The 20352-nt window shown below is 44.2% G+C and overlaps 1 protein-coding gene across 1 annotated transcript in view; it reads left to right on the forward strand.

Moving 5' to 3' along the window:
• Positions 1-2152: 2152 nt before the first annotated feature.
• LOC122368892 (galactoside alpha-(1,2)-fucosyltransferase 2-like) overlaps positions 2153-20352 on the forward strand; it is a 41774-nt gene continuing 23574 nt past the window's right edge. Inside the window, exons 1-6 of the mRNA XM_043343204.1 lie at positions 2153-2366; positions 5084-5211; positions 11069-11239; positions 11568-11671; positions 12920-13165; positions 20134-20248. Of these exons, the coding sequence (XP_043199139.1) occupies positions 2291-2366; positions 5084-5211; positions 11069-11239; positions 11568-11671; positions 12920-13165; positions 20134-20248 (840 nt within the window). The 5' untranslated portion in view covers positions 2153-2290. The remainder of the gene's footprint in view (positions 2367-5083; positions 5212-11068; positions 11240-11567; positions 11672-12919; positions 13166-20133; positions 20249-20352) is intronic.

The raw sequence follows: 20352 nt of genomic DNA on the forward strand, positions 1-20352 counted from the left end.
AACCAGTAAGGGTTTTGCCGGGTATTCGTAGTAGGTGCACTAGGTGGCAACCGCCTCTGACAGCTTCGTAACATGTTACGAAGGCACCAAAAATACTTCGTAAATGTTCATATATGGTTGTTAAATTCGAAATCAGCTAAAAAAACTAGCCTAGAAAGATGCTGATAAAACTCGAAAAAGTAAACCGAGGTCATCAAAGGTCAATGAACTGACCTGACCTTCTGGTGACCTTGACATCCACCCTAATGCATGGGAGCAGCATCATATCCCATGTTTGAACGCTTGAAACCACGAAAGGACTGCAAACGCGCGGCAAATGCGAGCCGACATACGCCGAATCGCGATTCCGGCCAAACATGGTCTCGAAAAGTAGGTCACAGGTCAAAGGTCATTAGTCAGGGCCATTACATTTTTTAGGGTAGGTGTAAAATTGATTATAACTCGAGGGTACTGAAAGCTTCGTTGCGGTCGGCCGCTTTTTACGCGAGGTATTCGCGAAAAACCGAGGGGGAGTCCGTTCGACCCCCCCCCTATACGGGGGAGGGTTAACAAGCCAAAACGTTGCTAATTTTTATTTTGATCTGACCTGTGACGTCAACGGTGATCTCGAGGTCAATAAAATTAGGTTTTGCTCGACAGTTTTTCCAGGGCTATCAGACGCCGTTTCAGTTTTGACAATCGGCCCAGTAGTTTCGGAGTTGGAGCGGGGGGGGGGGTTCTATAAATAGCCCCCGCCTCCCCCAGTGGAGTGCGTTACAGAACATACCCCAGTGGGGCGCTGGTTAAGAGTAGAATTTTTGAATTATTGCCAACACTCAACACTGCACCTCATGGCAATTAATTCATTATAGGGCATTTTACCTGAACCAGCCTCTGGCCTAATGTCCCAAATTTGCTAAATTCCTCACCCTACAAATCCCCTGTTCTATTAGATGCTGCCATTTTTTTAAAACAACTTATCTTAAATCCTTGTTTCATCAAACTGGGAGCTAGGTCACGGGACACTGCGAGTCAAGGTGGGAGGGGTAGGAGATAGAGTGTCACTGCAGCACACACAATCAATCTTTCCATTGGTTTATCTTATATCAATGCCTGCTCTTTTCCAGAGCTGGCTTTCGAAGTTCGAACCTTCGGTATATGGCTACCAATGCCCTTGGAGAAGGTGTTGCGTGATAAATCGCTGGAAGGGCGACATTCAACGATTGTGTGAAAAGAGACCGATTGCATTGTGATGATAAAGTGAACTGTAATAATTGTTGTTCATGCGCGTTGTTTGGTTATGTGCAGACGTAACTTTGTTTGTGGCCAAATGCTTTTTATGTGTGAAATATTTCATGTAGGTTACTAGGTAGATGCTTTGGAAAAGTGAAGAGCTGCTTTGTCGACTGCTAGGTAGATACTGTCATGCATGCTGTTGTGCATCAGTAAGTGGCTGTCGTAATGATAAACAAATTTGGCATGGATAGGCTAAAGCACAGCATATGAAGCATGCTGGTTGATGACTAGTAAGATCCTGTTAACCGACTGGTAATATCACAATAAATGTCACATAGTAAACTATTGTTTTACGATGGTTGGCCAGCAAAGCAAAGCTGGTATCCAGATGACAAAAGGATGGTTTTACCATGATAAGTCATTAGTAAGCATTACCAGGGAGTAGCTAACGATAGTAAAGTCCTAGTTTCGTGCTAGTATCACGTGGGTTTTTGGGCATGGTATGACGACATATAGTTACCGTGTTAATACCATGGTAATTTTTACTGGCATTGGTATTCACATGGTTTTACATTCATATTAGGCCTAGTATTTGGGTCGTAAGTTAGTTTACCATAGGTAAGAGGCTGTTCAAAATATGACCACCACTCGAAAACTAACTAGGGTGGTATTTTTCTTAGTAGGCGGTACCAGGATAATACTAGCGTTAGTAGAGCTTTGGTTTCTTATTAGTTATGCTTTAGTTTCAAGGTAGTATGATGAAAAAATATTACCGTACTAAGACCATGGTATTTTGATGAGCATTGGTAGTTGCATAGTATTCCTTTGATATTGGGCCTAGTATTTGGATCGTAAACTGGTTTACCATAAGTAAAAGGCTGTTCAAAATATGACCACCACCCAAAAACTAACTAGGGTGGTATTTTTTTCTTTCAGTGCACAGGGACGCTGCCAGACGGTATTAGGCATACCTACGTGACTGACGGGAGTGAGAAGAGCAGGAGGAACAACAGATCCGAACCGTGCAGTGTAGTGCCAGACTGTGCACTGTGCAGTACGCTGCATCGGTAGCACCATGCTCGGGAGAGGTAACACGGAGCTGTGGAAACAGGTCTGGCTGAAAATGAAGACTACGAGTACTGCAATCAACAGTAAGTGAAAAGGTTGATCGGCCAAATTCCAAAAGCAAGGTGTTAAGCACAGGTGATCAATAATGCAAAGAACCCTCATTAACCCGGAAGCGCCGCTAGCCCCCCCCCCCTCCCTCCCCCACCCCCACCCCCTCCAAAGAAGATTTGCTATGTAAGCTTCTGAGCGCTACGACATTGGAGCACGAAACTGTCAGTGCCTTTTCCCCTATCAATGGCAAATCTTTTGAAGCAAAAAATGTATTTTTCTAACGTCAGAAGGCTGATTTTTACACCCTTGCAAGAATGGTTTTGACGTCAAAGACCTAAATTTTTAACCCTATTAGTGGCAGGAGGGGGGTTGTTTTCATTCACCCCTCAGGTTTTTCGGGAATATCTCTGAAACCGCTGAAGCTACGATGCTGAAATTTTCTGACTTTTCCTATAACTAAATTGGGCACATTCCCTGAAAATTTCAAGTTCATAACTTTACCAGGGGCGGCTCCAGAGCACTGGGAATTGGGGGTCCTATTCGTGAAGCGAGTCATTTGGGCGAAGATCACGATGGGGCAGATTCTACCCCCCCCCCCCCAGCTTGGTTAGACTTCGATTAGTGGGATCGTGTAATAATAACCCGAATTCTGAATGTCAGTTACTTTTCATCTCAATGCAATGGAAAAATTGACGTCTGTTCCAGCGCAGACCACGTAAGTACCACCCGCTCACCCACAGAGTCCATGCCAGGCACGTGCCCGTGACATCACCTACTCGCTGTGCAAATATCAACCTCTTGGAAAGAATTGATTGACAGCGCATCACATCACCACACAGCGGGTGCAAACAGATAAACAGGTAGACAAAGTGGCATTATACAAATGGTACAATGGAGGTACTATGTAGTGGATAGGGAGGAGGTAACCAGCGCCTTGATACTGATAATGCTGTCACAGCCGGCAGCCACTGGCACTCTATTAGTCTCATTCTTACTAAAGTCGACATGTACGTATATAAATGCATGCCTAATTCCTCGATGTGAAGGCTCGCGTCCCGCTGGAGGAGGGAGGAAAACCAATTATCCCCCCCCACACCTCGTGTTTCACTAATATCTTCTAAGCGCAATTAGAGCCAGCTACACCAAACTTTCATTAGCTTATAATAAATCAATTTGCCGTCAGCAGTCAGCACTGAAAATTTGAATGAAATTCGTCGGATTTTTCAATTAAAATTACCTTTTAATGTCGTCCTACCACGCCATTTTCGCTCTAAAAACTCGAAAAATTCATGTGCGTCTCACATCTTTAGTTAGACGAGCACGAGCATCTTAAGTAGTAATGAGTACGATCATTTCTAAATGTGTACATAAATCCAAGCAAAATAAAATGTGTATTAACCCTCGCCCGCACATGGGGGGGGGGTGGTTGCCACCCCCCCCCCCCAGGCAGTCTTTCTGCTCTGCACTCAACATTTTTAGAGCTAGAAGGCTGATTTTTCGTATAGCTGCTCGTCTATCCTTTCTTGATGTCCACTGAAAATTTCAAGTTTCTGTGATTTTTGGTTTCGGAGATATGACCTTGTTTTTCAGGTCATGTCATGACCCAAATGGCCAATTCTCAACATCTTGCGTTTGCCATGGGCCTTGTGAGCTTTTGACACCCTGATTTCGGCCTTTTTTGCCAGTCTTACCTCCCACCTATCATGGAACATGTTGTTCGACGATGTACAGGGGTCAAGGTCAGGGTCAAGGTCAACCTAGGTCATCTAAGATAATTGCGTTTTAGGCAAGCTGAATTTACTTTTTGTGAAGTTTTTTGACTGCATTTTTGGTAAAAGCTTCTCAGATCATGATTTCATGTGATATGAACCCAAAAACAATCGGTGCACACATCAGTATACACACAGACACACACAGACATGCAAACACATATAATTGACCTTGACCTAACTTGACCTGAAATGACCTCAGTAGCAAAATTCTGGTCGGATAGTGTGACAAAGAGGTTCTAGCTGGCTTGGCACCAGAAAACAGCATCGTCATCGGTATTTGATAAGCAGCGCACTTGATATCCAACGGTGACCCAAAACAGCAACATTTTTTAGTTCGACCTGACCTGGAAGGTCAATGACTGACCTGAGAAGGTAAAACTGGGTATCATTGGATTCGTCTCTTCCCAAAGAATCTTTTTGGTCTTTACTGCTAAGCTCTATCTCCAACAGGAACGAAATGGCGCGGGGGGGGTGGCAACCACCCCCCCTATGTGCGTTCTAGGATGGGAAAATGGCATGTGCGGGCGAGGGTTAAGTACAAACCGAATTGAGACCAATGTGTGATGTTTTGTCATCTTGGCTCATTTAGCTTCCAACACAACTGCGTCGGAACGAGAGAGGGCAGTGTTGGGCGGAAATGTGACGCAACCCTTTCGATGTTACTGTAGAAGCATTTTTGCCTCATTTTCTCATTTTTTGTTCATATTTTAACTATCTAGCCGGTGGATTGGCTGCGAGGCACAATACATATTACACACAATCCAGAATTGGATCTTAGCAGGATAGTGAAGGACTATGAAGCGACGGGAAGCGAGAGACAAGCCTCGACTCACACAACAGTGTTCAATTAGAGACGTGTAAACGTCGCCAAACTAGCTCGAGCGGATGTATAGCGAGCGGATGATAGCGAGCGGATATACATGCATGTCGGCTTGAAAAGGACCCAAATGAGCTGTTTTAATTCTATTCGTTTGCAGGACTGTTTGGATCTACTCGAAGCAAATTCATTCTACTTGCCATTGTAATTGGCGTGGGTCACCTTCTGGTGTACAGCACATCTTGCGGAACATGTAACTCCCTGTTTACTTCGTTCCGCAACAAGACGGTGAGTGTGGCAGGAATAGTCCATAACTACTTTATGTACAATGTATGCAAATGACTTTTTTTAGGCAGTGGATGCTGATCTTGTCAGCTTTAGCAAAACTGCCTGTCAGCTCAGTTTTGTGTTCCAATTGTTGGGTAATGTGTACTTGTGTTGCCACCAGGGTTGAAAGCGTTTAAGCAGTTAAAGGTGAAAGCAAGCCAGAAGTATCTTAGATCGGTATCACTCGTGTTTGGCTCTCGTGCCATTATTTTTCCGAAATACGGGTTCATGGAAAAACTGGAAGTAGGCAAGGCAACTTATGGCCTTGGGCAAGGCCATATCTAGCAGGTATATAGTAGTAGGGAAGTAAGATTTTTGTGAAACATGTAACCATTGACTTTCGGACGTAAATAGATAATCCTTGAATTGAAAGATAATTTGGAACTTTGCTTCGGGCACCAATAGGCAGTAGAAAAATGTTGTTCTAACGAATAGTGTTTGTTTGGCTATTGAACACAAACCTTCGACTATATGCGTTTCAAAAATAAGAGAACGCAAAAGTTAATAAATTCAGTTTGGCTAATTTTTCTAAACGGATGTTTGTGCTCAATTTCAAGACGCAAATCCAAACTCGAAGAAAACAAAATATAATATATGGCCAGTGAAGACATTTCACATTTCATTTATTTGACGCCAGGCGTGTTCTCCTGTTGGACATTTTCTCTCGGAATAGCAATGATACCTGATGACGTTTTTTATCAACTTCGCGTCGCGACAGCACAATTCATACACGCGGCTCCAAAATTAAGAACATTGAACATTGTATATCGGGGTACAATATCATATGGCCTTGACAATATCGGCGGCCCGTCTGGCCGGACCGGGACAGTGCCGTTTCATGGCATATGCCGTCCCGGCCCCGGGGAGAGCTGTGAGATATCTCCCCGGGTCAGGGAGATCTAGTGGATACTGAATGTATTGTCTATGTATGCCATTACGCGTGGCAGTCTGCGGGGTGGTGAGTGAGGCGCTTCCCCCGAGTTACTCACCCGGCACCTCACAAGGCACGCGTGGTCCCACTTCCACAAAGTAGCGGTTCAGCTCGGCGGGCGGTATATCCGGTGTGGTGTGGCCGTCTCGACCACTCACCACTGCCGACCTCACATGGGTCTTAGGGGCGGGGGCCTCAATCTGCGGCCGCCGCCGAATCTCCTGGCAGCTGTCATGTCTGATCATGCGCCGGGCGGCCCGGTTCACCCGTTTATTTTTGGCAGAGCTGTTGCCGAGTGTAAGTGAGCACAGCGCGGCGACTGGATAAGAGATCACGAGTCGGTTCACTTAAAATAGGCGCACGAGCATTCCTAATCCGCATCGTCCGCATGGGGGCCTGTGAATCGACCCGACAGGCCGGCACTCCGCCGTCCCGGCCGGCCGACCGGTCGCTCTCAAGTGGGACCGGTCCCAGGTTTGCCCGGACATGGGTCTTAGGGGCTTCAATCTCGCACATTTGCATCTCTAGCACCTTTCACATTCGATTCGCCGTGAAAAAAACTGCATCAGATATTCACCGTTTTAGGTCTTACCAATCAACTTCAAAATTTGACCTCACTTGACCTGACCTTGACCTGGCCTCGACCTGAAATTTATCCAGATGTGGTCCATATCACTAATTTAGCATGTCCATTGAATTCTAAGAATAAAATAACCCATAAAACATGTGTCGCGCACGCCCTCTTCTATATTTCGTATTTGGTGACCTGACCTGACCTTGACCTCGACCTTTGCATGACATTGTATGCAACGAATCTTGTCTTGGTAGCCTAAGAACACGTTTTGGGCAATCAGTCTCAGTCCATTCTTCGGCAACCACGGTGGAAGGCCGATACTGTAGAAACTTGCAATTTGTACCTTTGACCTGACCTTGACCTGACCTCTAACCTACTTAAGCAAAAACAATCGGCTCTTAGGATCCGCCTTGTTAGAGCTTTCGATTGCCGTTTTCCCGTCTTTCTACGACCATCGGTTCGGAAGTTAGACAGGGGGCATAATCTGCCCCCCCCCCACACACACACAGGGTGCGTATGGCTGAATAGACCAGCGGGTCTATTTAGCCAGCTGAATAGTCCTAGCCCAAGTCTTGTAGAAGTTTGTCGGTTGACGTCCTGAACATAGACCCCGTCAGAAGTCTCCCTACTCTGTTTTGTAACGTGTCAAGTCTGGCAGCGTCTTGTATTGTTATGTGTCCGTCATATAGGTATGTATTATATACGTCCTGTAAATTTGGTCGAGAATGGGCCTGGGTATGTAACGTGCAATGGAGTAGAGTGGGCTGAGTAATTTGTGTACCTTGTTGCATATTGCGTTGACGTGTTGGTGGAAGCGTAAACCCTTAGAAAAGTCAAGCCAAGGTGAGTATGAGTTTCATGAATGGGTACGTTTGCGCCGTCGAAAGTGGGAAAGTGGGAAAATATGTGGGTACCTACTGAACTTGTTTATGTTTAGGTCAAAGCTAAGCCAGGCTAGGTCATAAATGGTTACGAAAATTTTAAGGCTGGTATAGGTGATTTGAAACACGTTTTATGGTCCATTTTTACCATTGAATTTGAAAATAGTGTAATGTGTGCCGTCAAAAAAAAAAATGACTGGTTTTAGCGAAGTACAGTCACTGTCAAGTTAAAATAGCCAAATTTAAAGGCACTTGAACTTAAAAGTGCAATTTTGTTCAGGAAATAATGTGCCTCTAAGTTCCAGTTTGAGCTATGGCACACGAGGATGTTATTTGTTTAGATGTACGATATTTAGATTGCACTGAAAACTGCAATTGAGTGATTAAAACCTTAGCCATTTGTGAAGAAAATGTGCAAACATTTCTAGGGTGATTTATCGGTATGTGTTCAAGCACATACCTATTTTCCGTTTATTCTTCCATTTATTTATTTTCTTTTAAGGTATTTAGTGAAGCTTTTAGGTGAAAACTTGCAAGTATAATGTAAGAAATTGAGAATTTTCAAAATATGCGATAATACTCGTAGCTTGAGCGATGGCTTGAGCGCAATTACCGTAAGTCCATGTGCTACATTGAAATCGACCGAACATGACGTCACTCTGGCGTCATTTCTGGGCAACCTCTAGTAGGTACGAAATTTTCCTTTGGAAACAATGTCAAATTGATGTACCCGAGGGTACTAAAAGCTTCGAGTTGGTGCATGCTTGAAGCATCGTTAACGGGGAGGGCTTCAAGTAACGGCTGTGGCAGCACTAAAAGCAAGGTCTACGGTAGTTTTTTTTTTTTAGTTATTGATAAAGGGTGGCTAACTACAGCATTGGACTTAAACTCAGATTTGATTATGCGACTTTATGGACTGAGCCGAGACAAAGTTAAATTATTTGCCATGATGTTAATTTTTCTCAAATTTCTCTAAATAATGTATATGACTTTGACATTTAAAACCCGCGCCCCGTTGGGCTCTGCCGAGCAAAGCGCCCCGTTGGCCCCCCCCCCTAAGATCTCGAGAACCACGCAACCTAGCGACAAGCGGCAAACGGTGTTGGATAGCCCTATCAGGGAACTACCTCGTGACCCAATTTTATTGACCTAGGTCAAACCGATGACGTCACAGGTCAGGTCAAAGGTCGAATTTTCACCATTTACATGCATTTCAAGAAATGCGTTGTAAAATCGAGTAAAATGCATTTCATTGAAAATCATCGATGGGAAATGTTCTTCAAACACATATTTTGCTATTTGAGGTCACTGATAGCAGGTCAGGTCACAGAGGTCAGGTCACTGGGGGGTCACATTATGAAAGTGTCGTGTGATACATGTTTTATGGTCCATTTCACATGACAAATGCGATTATGTGGGTCAGGCAGCCTTTGGGGCCAGCTTAGGTCACGTTTTGGTCAAGGTCAGGTCAAAGTCAGGTCAAATTAGGTCAAATTTCAAAGTTAATATTTTTGCATGAAATGGGTACCTAATCGATGCAGCTCGTCACGGGGAGTTCAATAGTGGTCTTTGTTTTACCATACGTGGTCTAGAATTGCTAAAATTTGAGTTCCAAAATTTGACGTCATCATTTTTGAACAGTTATTTCGCTATAACTTGGCCAAAAACGAGATATCGATCTGAAATTTGGTATGTACATAGAAGAGTGCAGGACCTATCACATATTCCCTTTTTTCAAAATTCGGGAAAATTTTGGATTTTTTTTAGTTTTTCTAAAACAAATAATTTTTTGAACTTTTTTGGGGTAAAAATCCCAAAATTTTGAAAATCCGAGATAGCAGTTTTGTAGCGCTGCTTTTGTCTACTAGACCATTTAAAGAACTTTGAAATTGCTTGATAACTGTAGATTTGGTGAGCGTTTCAAGATTGCATGTTTTCTGCTCATTTTTGCTCGAACATGACCTCAGTTTGACCTCAATAACTCCTGACTTAAGGTGACCTAAGACTTGAAATTTGGTGTGAAGGTGTCAAATTGATGCCCGGGAAGGTAGGAGGGCAATGAACATTGTATGCTATGTAGGAGGTAAAGCTTATCATGGCTATTGCACAATTATTTGAATGTTTTTTGCAAATTCTTCATATCAAAATATTTAAACCTCCCCTGGCAGGGGGGGGGGTCGATGCGACCCCCCCCCCTAAGGCTTTTCGAAGATAGCGTAAAAACGGCGGCGCACAGCGCCGCCAAATTTGACACAGCCTATGGGGCAACCTTTTTACATATGACCTGAAAATTTCAGGTCCGGGTGACCTTGGGTCAGGTCACCAGGTCAGAAAAACCGGTACAAGGTCATGGTCAAATTTCAATTTTCTTTTTGCACCTGTCCAACTCACATTTTTTGACTGATTTCCTTCAAACTTTCAGGATGTGCTAAGTTCACCGAGTTGTATAACATATAGTCCGGCTTTTTTGAGGTCACTGACCTGAGGTCAGTTAGAGGTCATTACGTCGTAATGTTAAGCCTATGGGAAAATACTAAATTCGGAAAATACTGGAGATATCCGCTTCGTTCTATCACTTTTGTGCTTTGAAACCACGGTACTTAACAGCAGCTCACTTGGTGCTTCTTTGTTTGGTGTACTTATCCATGGGTCAGGTCAAATGAGGTCAACTGAGTTTAAATGACGTTTTTGCCAATAACTTTGCACATAATGACGCTAGAGCTTAAAAAATGGTAGCATTGTGTTCCTGGTGATCAGCCGAATCGAATGATATGCGATATGATGCAATTTGGTTAACTTGAACTTAATTTATGAATTTAAGTTTACTTAAAATTTAAGAAAAACTTTAAGTACACTTAAGTAAGTTAAAAAGTATATCATTCGACGCGCCTTGACGTGCTGAGTTCACTGGTGCTTTTCTTTTTGCTCTATCTTAATTAGATCAAAAGTTATAAGCGAAAAACTTTTGACCTGTTTTTAGCGAAATTTTTGCATTTATACCCCCCAAACCCCCCTAAATATTGACCTAGAGCAACCAAATTTGCACAGGGGCGAGAACTCCAGGAGGCCCACCTACCTACCAAATTTGGTGTTTCTAGGTGCCATAGGAGCCAATCGCGAGGGGGGTCGCATCGACCCCCCCCCCCTGCCATGCCCTGCCAGGGCGAGGGTTAACTAAAATTTCATTTCCCAGATGTTTTTTCAAACACGATACAAACATGATTCGATGAATTATTTTAAGAAGGTTGAAGGGTCATATTCTCCCTTTCTTATTCGTTCTCCTTTGCCCTTATCGTCGGCCCCAGGCGTTACGCTTCCTTATTTGGTGAAAGGTGTAGTGAAATAACCGATTACGATTATATTTCACGATATCCTGCAATGTCAACCAAACATTATGTCCGCACAATCATATCTAACCGTCCTATTTCGCAGGTTGTCTTGCCAGCACTCGCAGGAACGTTTCAGCCTTCAAGAGCGGACAGCGTTCAGACTGATGATCTGGCCAGCCCGAATAGAACCCTGCCTCCCGCACAGCCTCTGCCAGAGAACACCAGCTCAGATGCGCGGTGCAGAGCTCGTCTATTATCGGGCAACAACAGATCTGTGAGTACCGAAATTGCTGCTCAATGACTCGGGCTGCAACATGCAACTCTTCACGGCTGAGGGGTGTCGTATTACGCGCAAAGCATGTCGAGCCTCAAAGCAGTGTCAAAATGGTTCGGTGATCTTTTCGAAGGATTTTAGGAAGGGGACTGCGTTGCTGTTTCACCATCGTAATTAGTGGGTGGTTTGGAGCTGTAACAATTCGGGTAAATGTATGCACTACATACCTAGGCACATATTATAGTTGCATGTGAAAATAACATGTTGCAGGTAGACCGAAAAGTATGGATTCACCTCTGCTGTGTTAGTGACAGACCTATTTTTACAGGGTGGATTCATAGATCTTTCTGCTGGAGTAATAACAGGAGGATCAAATGGAAGACTAGGAAACAACCTTATGGAATACGCCACCATTTTCGGCATGGGAATCAAGTAAGTAGTTTCGTCAAACATGCACAGAGTCGCAATTTTACACTGTCGTGTTTGGCATGTGTCCAGGCACGTTTAATTTACTTCTTGTCTAGGAAAGTTCAACTCGGGGTGTTGAACAGACACTCAGCTCATGAAGCTGGTTAAATGGGTTCAGTTTGCATATCGCTGAATTTAGCAGGTATTTCTAGTTCGTTGCTCGCTTCCCTCATCCCTGACTCGCTAGCTAACAGAAAACGCGATAATTTCAAAGCGACTAAGGTAGCGACAAGCGACTAATATAGTAAAACAAATCATTTGGTGTTGCATAGAGTGTACGAAGTCACGGCACCAGGGCCCAATCTTACCAGTTACCAATGCCGTAAATAACATTTGGCAGCACTGGGCGGAGTTTACGGCACTGATATCAAATATATCATTTTTATTTGCACCCAGCTAATCTTGTCCAATGATTTTGATTGCGTGAATGCTAATGAATGTTGCCTGAACGAATGAATAAGTGAATGTGGAATAGTTCTGAATGTTACCAAATGCCGTGAATGTGCATTCACGGCAATATGATCATATTCTTAGATCATATCCGGCGTAACATCCATAACAGTTTTCAGATTCCTCCCCTTCCCCCTCCGACCTATAATGATGAAGCCACGTGACCGTCCTGACCCTCAAGTGACTGTTATGAAAAATCCGAGACACATGTACAAGTTGTAAGATCTCGGGAACTTATAACGTTCAGTGTAATTCCCCTGCGGCAGATTCCCTTGTGTAGTATACACTGAAGGCGTTTCGAGGTTACGACATTTTAGGACCATGCAGACTGCAGAGGTAGCTCACTTATGTTGTGACATTTCACAATGTTACCATTCACTTATCACAGTGACGTTATCTGACCTGAACATGCGGCTAGTGTCACAAGACTTTTCTTGAAGCAAATACGTCAAGTTGGTATCCAAATGCGAGAAAATCGTCAGGGTGATGTCCCCTAAAGATACCTCGGCCGGCGCGGGTTAAGATTGTTTTGCATAGGGGAACTTTAAATTCAGACTTTTCTCACATTTTCAGGGTCATGTAATTTTATAAAGGCTATATCTTCTCTCACAGATCGTCTCTCATCGTCTCATAGGCACCTTCACGTAACTTGGCCCACATGGCCCACAACACATGGCCCATTCTGCGTAACTTAAGTGTAACATTCTCTCAGGTGAATTCTTCTACCTGAGGTATAGCATAACACCCTGTTTCTTCCCCCAGGTACAATATGACCGCCGTGGCAACACCGTACCTGCTCCGCCGGATAGCGCGAGTTTTTCCACATACAACCATGCCAGTGGTAGCGGACGACTGTGTGAAAAACTTCACCCATATTTCTCCAGAAAACTTCGAAGCGATGAACGATACTCAGAGAAGGAAGGGAAAGTGGAATATTTCTTACTACTTGCATCGAATCAGAACTTTCTGGTACTATCGTGAAGATCTTCTTAAGGAATTCCGATTCAGGTATGATGTCTAGTGAGCCTTGATTTTCTTTGAAGCTTTTATATTTTGTCAGTTCATTTTAATCAAAGGATGCTAATTTTGTCAAAAAATATTTATTGTGCTCCCTTATTTAACCCGCGCATGACTGGGGGGAGGGGCCGAGAGCTGAGCCACCCTGCCGTTTTTTTATGCCTACATATATATTTTCTAAACCTCTGGACCTATAACCTTCGGCTGCGTCATTTTGACCCTTTGTCTTTAAATAGAAAATTACGTAGCTGGCATTCGGGATTGACGTCATATTCGGCCGATTTTGATGTAAAACATTGAACTATCGGCAATCACTCTCAAGACATCAGTTTTTTAAGCTTGATCCAATGCCTTTGCATGAGAGGACTCAGAATACACAGGGCTATCAAACTGCTACATTGGAGTTTCAAAACCAGTAAAACGCCTTTTGGGGAGATCAACGGAGCGAGGGAGAGGGTAGGCCTTACACGTGCGAAATTGCGAGGAGTTATCTCCAACTAACTTGTGCACTGCACCCTACTAACCGATCCCTAGCGATGTGCCAAATTTGAGCGTAATCGGCCAGGCCGTTCTCGAGATCTGCAACCGGCACCCTGTATACGTGCGCACGTACAAAATGGGTTCCAACTGACTTTTGCATGGCACCCTACTAACCGGTCCCTTGCCTTGTACTTAAAACATTTCAGCGCAATCGGTTCAGCCGTTCTCGAAATCTGGAATCGATCCCTGCACGTGCGCACATGCAGGACCCCAACTGTGGCACATGGATATGCATTGCCTACTATGGACGTCAAACCCCTTGAGACCCCACTTTTTTGCGACAATTTTTAAACGCGTCAACTTTCGTTGACAATATTCTGGCAATGTGTGTTTCAGAACCTGCCGAAACTTTTATTACTAAGGTATTTTGAAGCCAAACGATTATGGAAGGTACTTCTCATTCACCCGTAATGCTAAGGTCAATTCAGGCCCGGGCAGAGGCTTGCGTTCGGCCACACTCGAGCCCCGCCACCAGCGCCATCTGCTCTAAATGCCATCTACTTGCACGGGTGCAAGCACGGGTGCAGCGGTAGCGGGTCCGCTACCGCTACCAGCTACCGCCCACCATCAAGCCTGATTTTTTTTTTATAAATTTAGCTCGAATGTTTTGAATGGACGGATTGACAGAGCCGGAGCCCACGCTAAGCAGAGCTTGTTGCGTAGACTCCGACCCCTACCGTCCGATCGCGCAATTCCGAGTAACGGGAGAATTTAGATGCCAAAGTTTAACGTGCCCTTCAAAGCCGGACACGGCCTGTCCCACTCAACTTTTTGCGACAATTTTTAAACGCGTCAACTTTCGTTGACAATATTCTGGCAATGTGTGTTTCAGAACCTGCCGAAACTTTTATTACTAAGGTATTTTGAAGCCAAACGATTATGGAAGGTACTTCTCATTCACCCGTAATGCTAAGGTCAATTCAGGCCCGGGCAGAGGCTTGCGTTCGGCCACACTCGAGCCCCGCCACCAGCGCCATCTGCTCTAAATGCCATCTACTTGCACGGGTGCAAGCACGGGTGCAGCGGTAGCGGGTCCGCTACCGCTACCAGCTACCGCCCACCATCAAGCCTGATTTTTTTTTTTAATAAATTTAGCTCGAATGTTTTGAATGGACGGATTGACAGAGCCGGAGCCCACGCTAAGCAGAGCTTGTTGCGTAGACTCCGACCCCTACCGTCCGATCGCGCAATTCCGAGTAACGGGAGAATTTAGATGCCAAAGTTTAACGTGCCCTTCAAAGCCGGACACGGCCTGTCCCACTCAACTGACTTCAACTGGCTGCGGCTGCTCCCACCAACCGCAGACCATCCCCGTCAGGAGTCTCAAATATCGAGCGCCGGAGCGTTTCGAACCCGGGCTCTCACTACCGGGAGTCCGATGCTCTACCAACTGAGCTACGGGACAGGCAAATGGAGGCACTGAATGGAGCGAGAGACACGGGTGATCGGTCGCCGGGCAAGGAGCGCCGGAGGGGCAGGGCGGAGTGTAGCGCTGACGTCATTACGTGGCTCCGCCCCATGAGCGCGTAGCCTCTACCCAAACAGCAGATTCGTTCCGTGAAATTTAACATTACGAGTGAATGAGAAGTACCTTTCATTATCGTTTGGCGTCAAAATACCTTAGTAATAAAAGTTTCGGCAGGTTCTGAAACACACATTGCCGGAATATCGTCAACGATAGTTGACGCATTTAAAAATTATCGCAAAAAAGTGGGGTATCAAGGGGTTTGACGTCCAATAGTAGTGTGTACGTAGTACATACGTACCTACATGCCAAGTTTGAGCGCAATCGGCCCAGAAGTTACCGAGATACTGCAGACACCTCCTCGTTTCGCGCGTGGCAAGTGAATAGGGGGTCAGCCACGTGCATCGGGGATAATCCAATACTTGGTAGAAGGAATGAAGCTATACCCTACAAAAATTACCGCATGTAAATCGGGCAGGTGGTTGTTGAGATAGGGTAGGGTGGGGTAATTTGAACATGTGGGGCAATTTGAACGTATCTACGGAAAATCCACAAGTTGCATGACAATAAGACCAATGAGGGAAATTATCGCAACTAAAAGGGGTTGAAGGGGTTAAGTGTCAGGGAATGAGGATAATGACGTAGGGGAGAGCGGGGAGAGTTGTATCATGTCCAAGTTGTATCAGGGCGAATTGTGCCAAACTTATCCAATGGATGGCGCTCGCGACACGACCAGCCGACGAGGTTTTCCGGGTGCCATCTTTCCCTGTTCTGTCTTGTGGCTGAGTGGACGCGTCTCGAGGTGAGAGCCGATTTTATGTTTTTTTTTTTTAATGTCATTCTAAAAAAATAAGTTGCAAGAAAATGTGTGTTTTGGGCATTGAGATGTGCACGAATTTGAAAGATCTCCGTAGCGGTGGTGAGGGTAGGTTCTAAGGCTGCATGAGTGAAAACGGATTTCTCCAGCTGTCCGTTGTTTTTTAGCACGAGGATGTTTTTTCCAAGATGGCGGCTAGGTACATGTTGTATCAGAGCCGGGTGGGGTATGTTGTAACATGTATGTATGTATGTATGCATGGGTATGTTGCTTTTGATCGCGAAAGCTAAGCCCTGGCTCGCGTTTGTAGGTAGCTAGTCAATGCTCGTTCCATTTCGGCACAATGTGTTGGCTTCTTTATAATAATAATAATAATGCCATTTATTTCACACCATCATTGGTGCATACAGGAAGTTCCAGTGACAGCTAACACAATCATTACATCCATACATACACAAACACACACACACACACACATCAAGATATTCATATTCAGAACGTTAAAATCAGTGCAAGCACGCACATCGATCAAGAGGAAGCTCGTCTCAGCTTCATACATTGTCTGTAATGACACTTCTCACATGAGCATGATATGTCGGATTTTGATTGACCATTCTTTTCAGACTACCTAAGAAAATATTCAAAATGTCTGCACGAGAGGAGGAAGACAAGTCTAAGGCCATGATATCATATTCACGTCGGATGGCAAGATGCACGCTCGCTGCTATACCATTTTGTCCAATGTCACTGTCAAGCAAGCTCTTTATCAACACATTTTCACTACTGTGGAGTATTTTATAGAACAGAAGCTGTCTGCTTGCTACTAGCATAGGACAGGGGAGAATTTGAAGAGCTAGACAGAGAGGATGGTTCCTGAATGATTTCGGTAGTTTGACTATTTTCTTCACACATGAGTGATACGCCACACACAGTTCACGAAACACATTTTTTTCTTTACATGGATCCCACAGCTCACACCCATACAGGTTCGCGCAGTAGGACTTAAACAGCTTTATCAGAATTTCTCTTTTAGCATGGCCTACCAACGCGCAAAGCATATTAGCACGATAGTATAGCGATCTCTTCAGCTTACGCATGTCGCTGCTATCATTCAGTTTGCTGTTAATCACATGCCCAAGATACTTAAACTCATCAACCCATGTTAGGTTGGTACCTGACAGCCTCACAATTGGGGGTTGTGACATGGACAGATGCGAAGATGCACTTGGACGCTGGGGATTAAACACCATGCATACACTCTTCTTAGCATTGAATTGTATGTCCCTGGACACAGCAAACGATTCACATATTTTGACAAGCTCTTGTAAACCACCCCTTGATGGCGACAAGACAACAATATCGTCGGCATACGCCAGCACATTTACAGCACAGCCACCAACGTGACATCCTATGCCAGTAGATTGTAACATTTGAAGGAGATCGTCCAGGTATACATTGAACAATAATGGTGACAAGCATCCACCCTGGCGAACACCGTTTGCGACCGGAAATGAATAGGATGTGCTATTTGCCCATTTGACGCTCATCATCTGGGACCTGTACCAATGAGTTAACAGTTTCAGATATGGTAACGGAACACCCCTTTCTTGGAGTATTTGAAAGAGCTTAGCGTGATTCACTCTATCGAATGCTTTGCTTGCATCAAGGAAGCAGGCGTACACTGGGCTTCCTTGTCTAGTGTAATAGTGAACTGTTTCTTTAAGAACATATGTAGCATGCGTTGTTGAATGATTAGACTTAAATCCAAATTGCTCTTAACGGGCCACTTTTGCGTTTAGTCTGTTGATGTTTCGTTCGGGTTGCATTGACCTAAGTTTGGTCTAATAAAGTGAAGCCTTTGAGTATACCTATACATTGTATTAACCCCATTTAATGTTGTTGTTATGTTCAAAACCAGTAGCAAGCACACTCCCTGAAACGTGAAATAGTGATACAAATTACCCCACCATGTGATACAACTCACCCAAGCCATGGGGCAAGTTGTATCAAAAACATTGTTCTATTCGGCAGACCGTAGAAGAAAAACTAGTAGAGGTAGCGGAAAAGTTACTTTGCACAAAAGAGCAGAAGAATCAAGGAAGAAGATAGTATGGAAATAATGAGTTTATCACGGATAGTTATGAGGTTATGGGTCTCGGAGTAAAAACTGATACAACCCACCCCACTCTCCCCTACAGTCCACAGCAGAAGTAATGTGGGGTTTCAGTCATGGTTATGTTCTGCTTCTGAAGCTTAGGAACGATTAGCCAGACTACAATGAAACATTGAATGTAGCTTATATGTATCGTCACCCTTGCAGCTGCAATTTTAGCTATTGACATCTTCTTTTCGATCACTCCGCATTAAACAATCGCCAGTCAAAGCCAAGCTTTGAGATTGGTAAAACCCTACATTACTTTAGCGGTGGGCTGTACGTCGTACACTGTAAAGAAATCAAATTCGCAAGTAAAAACGTCCAACAACACGTCATTGCAACTTCATTGCAGCGAAAAATCTTCCATTGCTAGCGCCTAATACGCAACGGCTTTTGTTGTATGTACAATGAACTAGTCAGTGCCTTCAATCCAAGAACTTTGCTTTTGAAACCTGTTTTTAAATATGGCAAAATAACTTAAAGTGTGGGGTAAGTTGTACATAGTGTGAGAATTTCCATGACATTTTCGCCTCAAAAACGGCAAAATTTCAATCGCCGCTAACATCTCCATTTTTAAAGAAAACAAGACGTAACAAAAAGGTTATACGTGATTCTACTTGGTCTATAAAATGGCTATCTCTGTTTTGTTTAATTTTGGATTTAGCCCATTTTTTTCTAAGAAAACTGACTTTTTGGGAAAATAAATGTAAAATCCAAAATTTTTAGTTTATAAAAAACGGAAAATATGTCAGAGAAGTGGTGTATGTGCACCTACATACCAATTTTTAGAAGAATCGGTTCGAAAATGTGGGAGTCATTCAAAATTTTATGACGTCACGACACACAAAATTTTTGAAAAATGATTTTGTTTTTGAAGGTCTAGACCTCGCACGGAAACAAACATAGCACCATTGGATTTGCCGTGAAAAACTGCACCAGATAGACACTCTTTTAGGTCTTAACAACCAACTTCAAAGTTTGACCTCACTTGACCTGACCTTGACCTGACCTCGACCTGAAATTCTTCCAGATGTGGTCCATATCACTCATGGAGTGTGGCTATTAAATTCTACGAATAAAATGACCAATAAAACATGTGTCGTACATGCCCTTTTCTATATTTCGTTTTTTGGTGATTTGACCTGACCTTGACCTTTGCATGATATTGTATGCAACGAATATTGTCTTGGTAGCCTAAGAACACGTTTCGGGCAATCAGTCTCAGCCCATTCTTCGGCGACTACGGTGCAAGGCCGATACTGTGGAAGCTTGCATTTTGTACCCTTGACCTGACCTTGACCTGACCTCTGACCTATTAAAGCAAAAAAATCGGCGCTGAAGATCTGCCTTGCTGAGAGCTTTCGATTACCGTTTTCATCGTATTTATAAGACCATCGGTTCGGAAGTTAGACGGGGGGTAGAATCTGCCCCCACCCCCCTCAGCAGGGTGCGTATGGCTGAATAGCCCAGCGGGGCGCGGGTTGACAAACTTGACATGGCTTTCGAACGTTGTTTGAATTTTACGGATCCGTCCAATAGCTTCGGAGATACGAGGGGGCAAAAATACCCCCCCCCCCCCACCGCGCGGAAGGTGGCCGGGAGGCCCAGTCTACCGGGCTAAAATGCGTCACGTCACCGATGCATGATATAAACATTTCCGTGACGTTTGAAATTTCCGTTCCGTTTTTTTTTTTTCGTAGGATGATCAGGGCTCTGCAGTTACGAACAATACCCCAGTCATGCGCAGGATGAAATAATTTTCATCTAAATATTAAATAAGGAGCTGATTAGATGCATGGAAATATTGCATTAAATACTTAATTGCATCTCAAGTGTATACGGCACTTAGTATACTTACAGGTGATGCGCTTTGCCTTGGATGAAGTACAATTAGACGCATTTAAGACATTTGCCGATTGCTTGCACATAGTTATCACTTATCAGTTATCAGCAATCAGCATACGACGCACCATTGTCCACAGGCATGACCTGACGAAGTACGCCAACATGCTCCTGCGCAGGGTGGCGGCCGGCAGGAGTAACGTCACCTTTGTCGGAGTTCATGTTCGAAGGACAGACTTCGTCAATCATATGCAGGTGAAGCCGACGCCTTTTTCATGTGCTCCTGCGCCGCAGAGTACTTGATCGAGGCGGTGCCAGTGCATGGTAGACGCTACTAAGCAAGGGCAACGAGACAATGA

Source organism: Amphibalanus amphitrite, unplaced genomic scaffold (genome assembly GCF_019059575.1).
Source record: "Amphibalanus amphitrite isolate SeventyFive unplaced genomic scaffold, NRLGWU_Aamphi_draft 000987F_arrow, whole genome shotgun sequence".
NCBI lineage: Eukaryota > Metazoa > Arthropoda > Thecostraca > Balanomorpha > Balanidae > Amphibalanus > Amphibalanus amphitrite.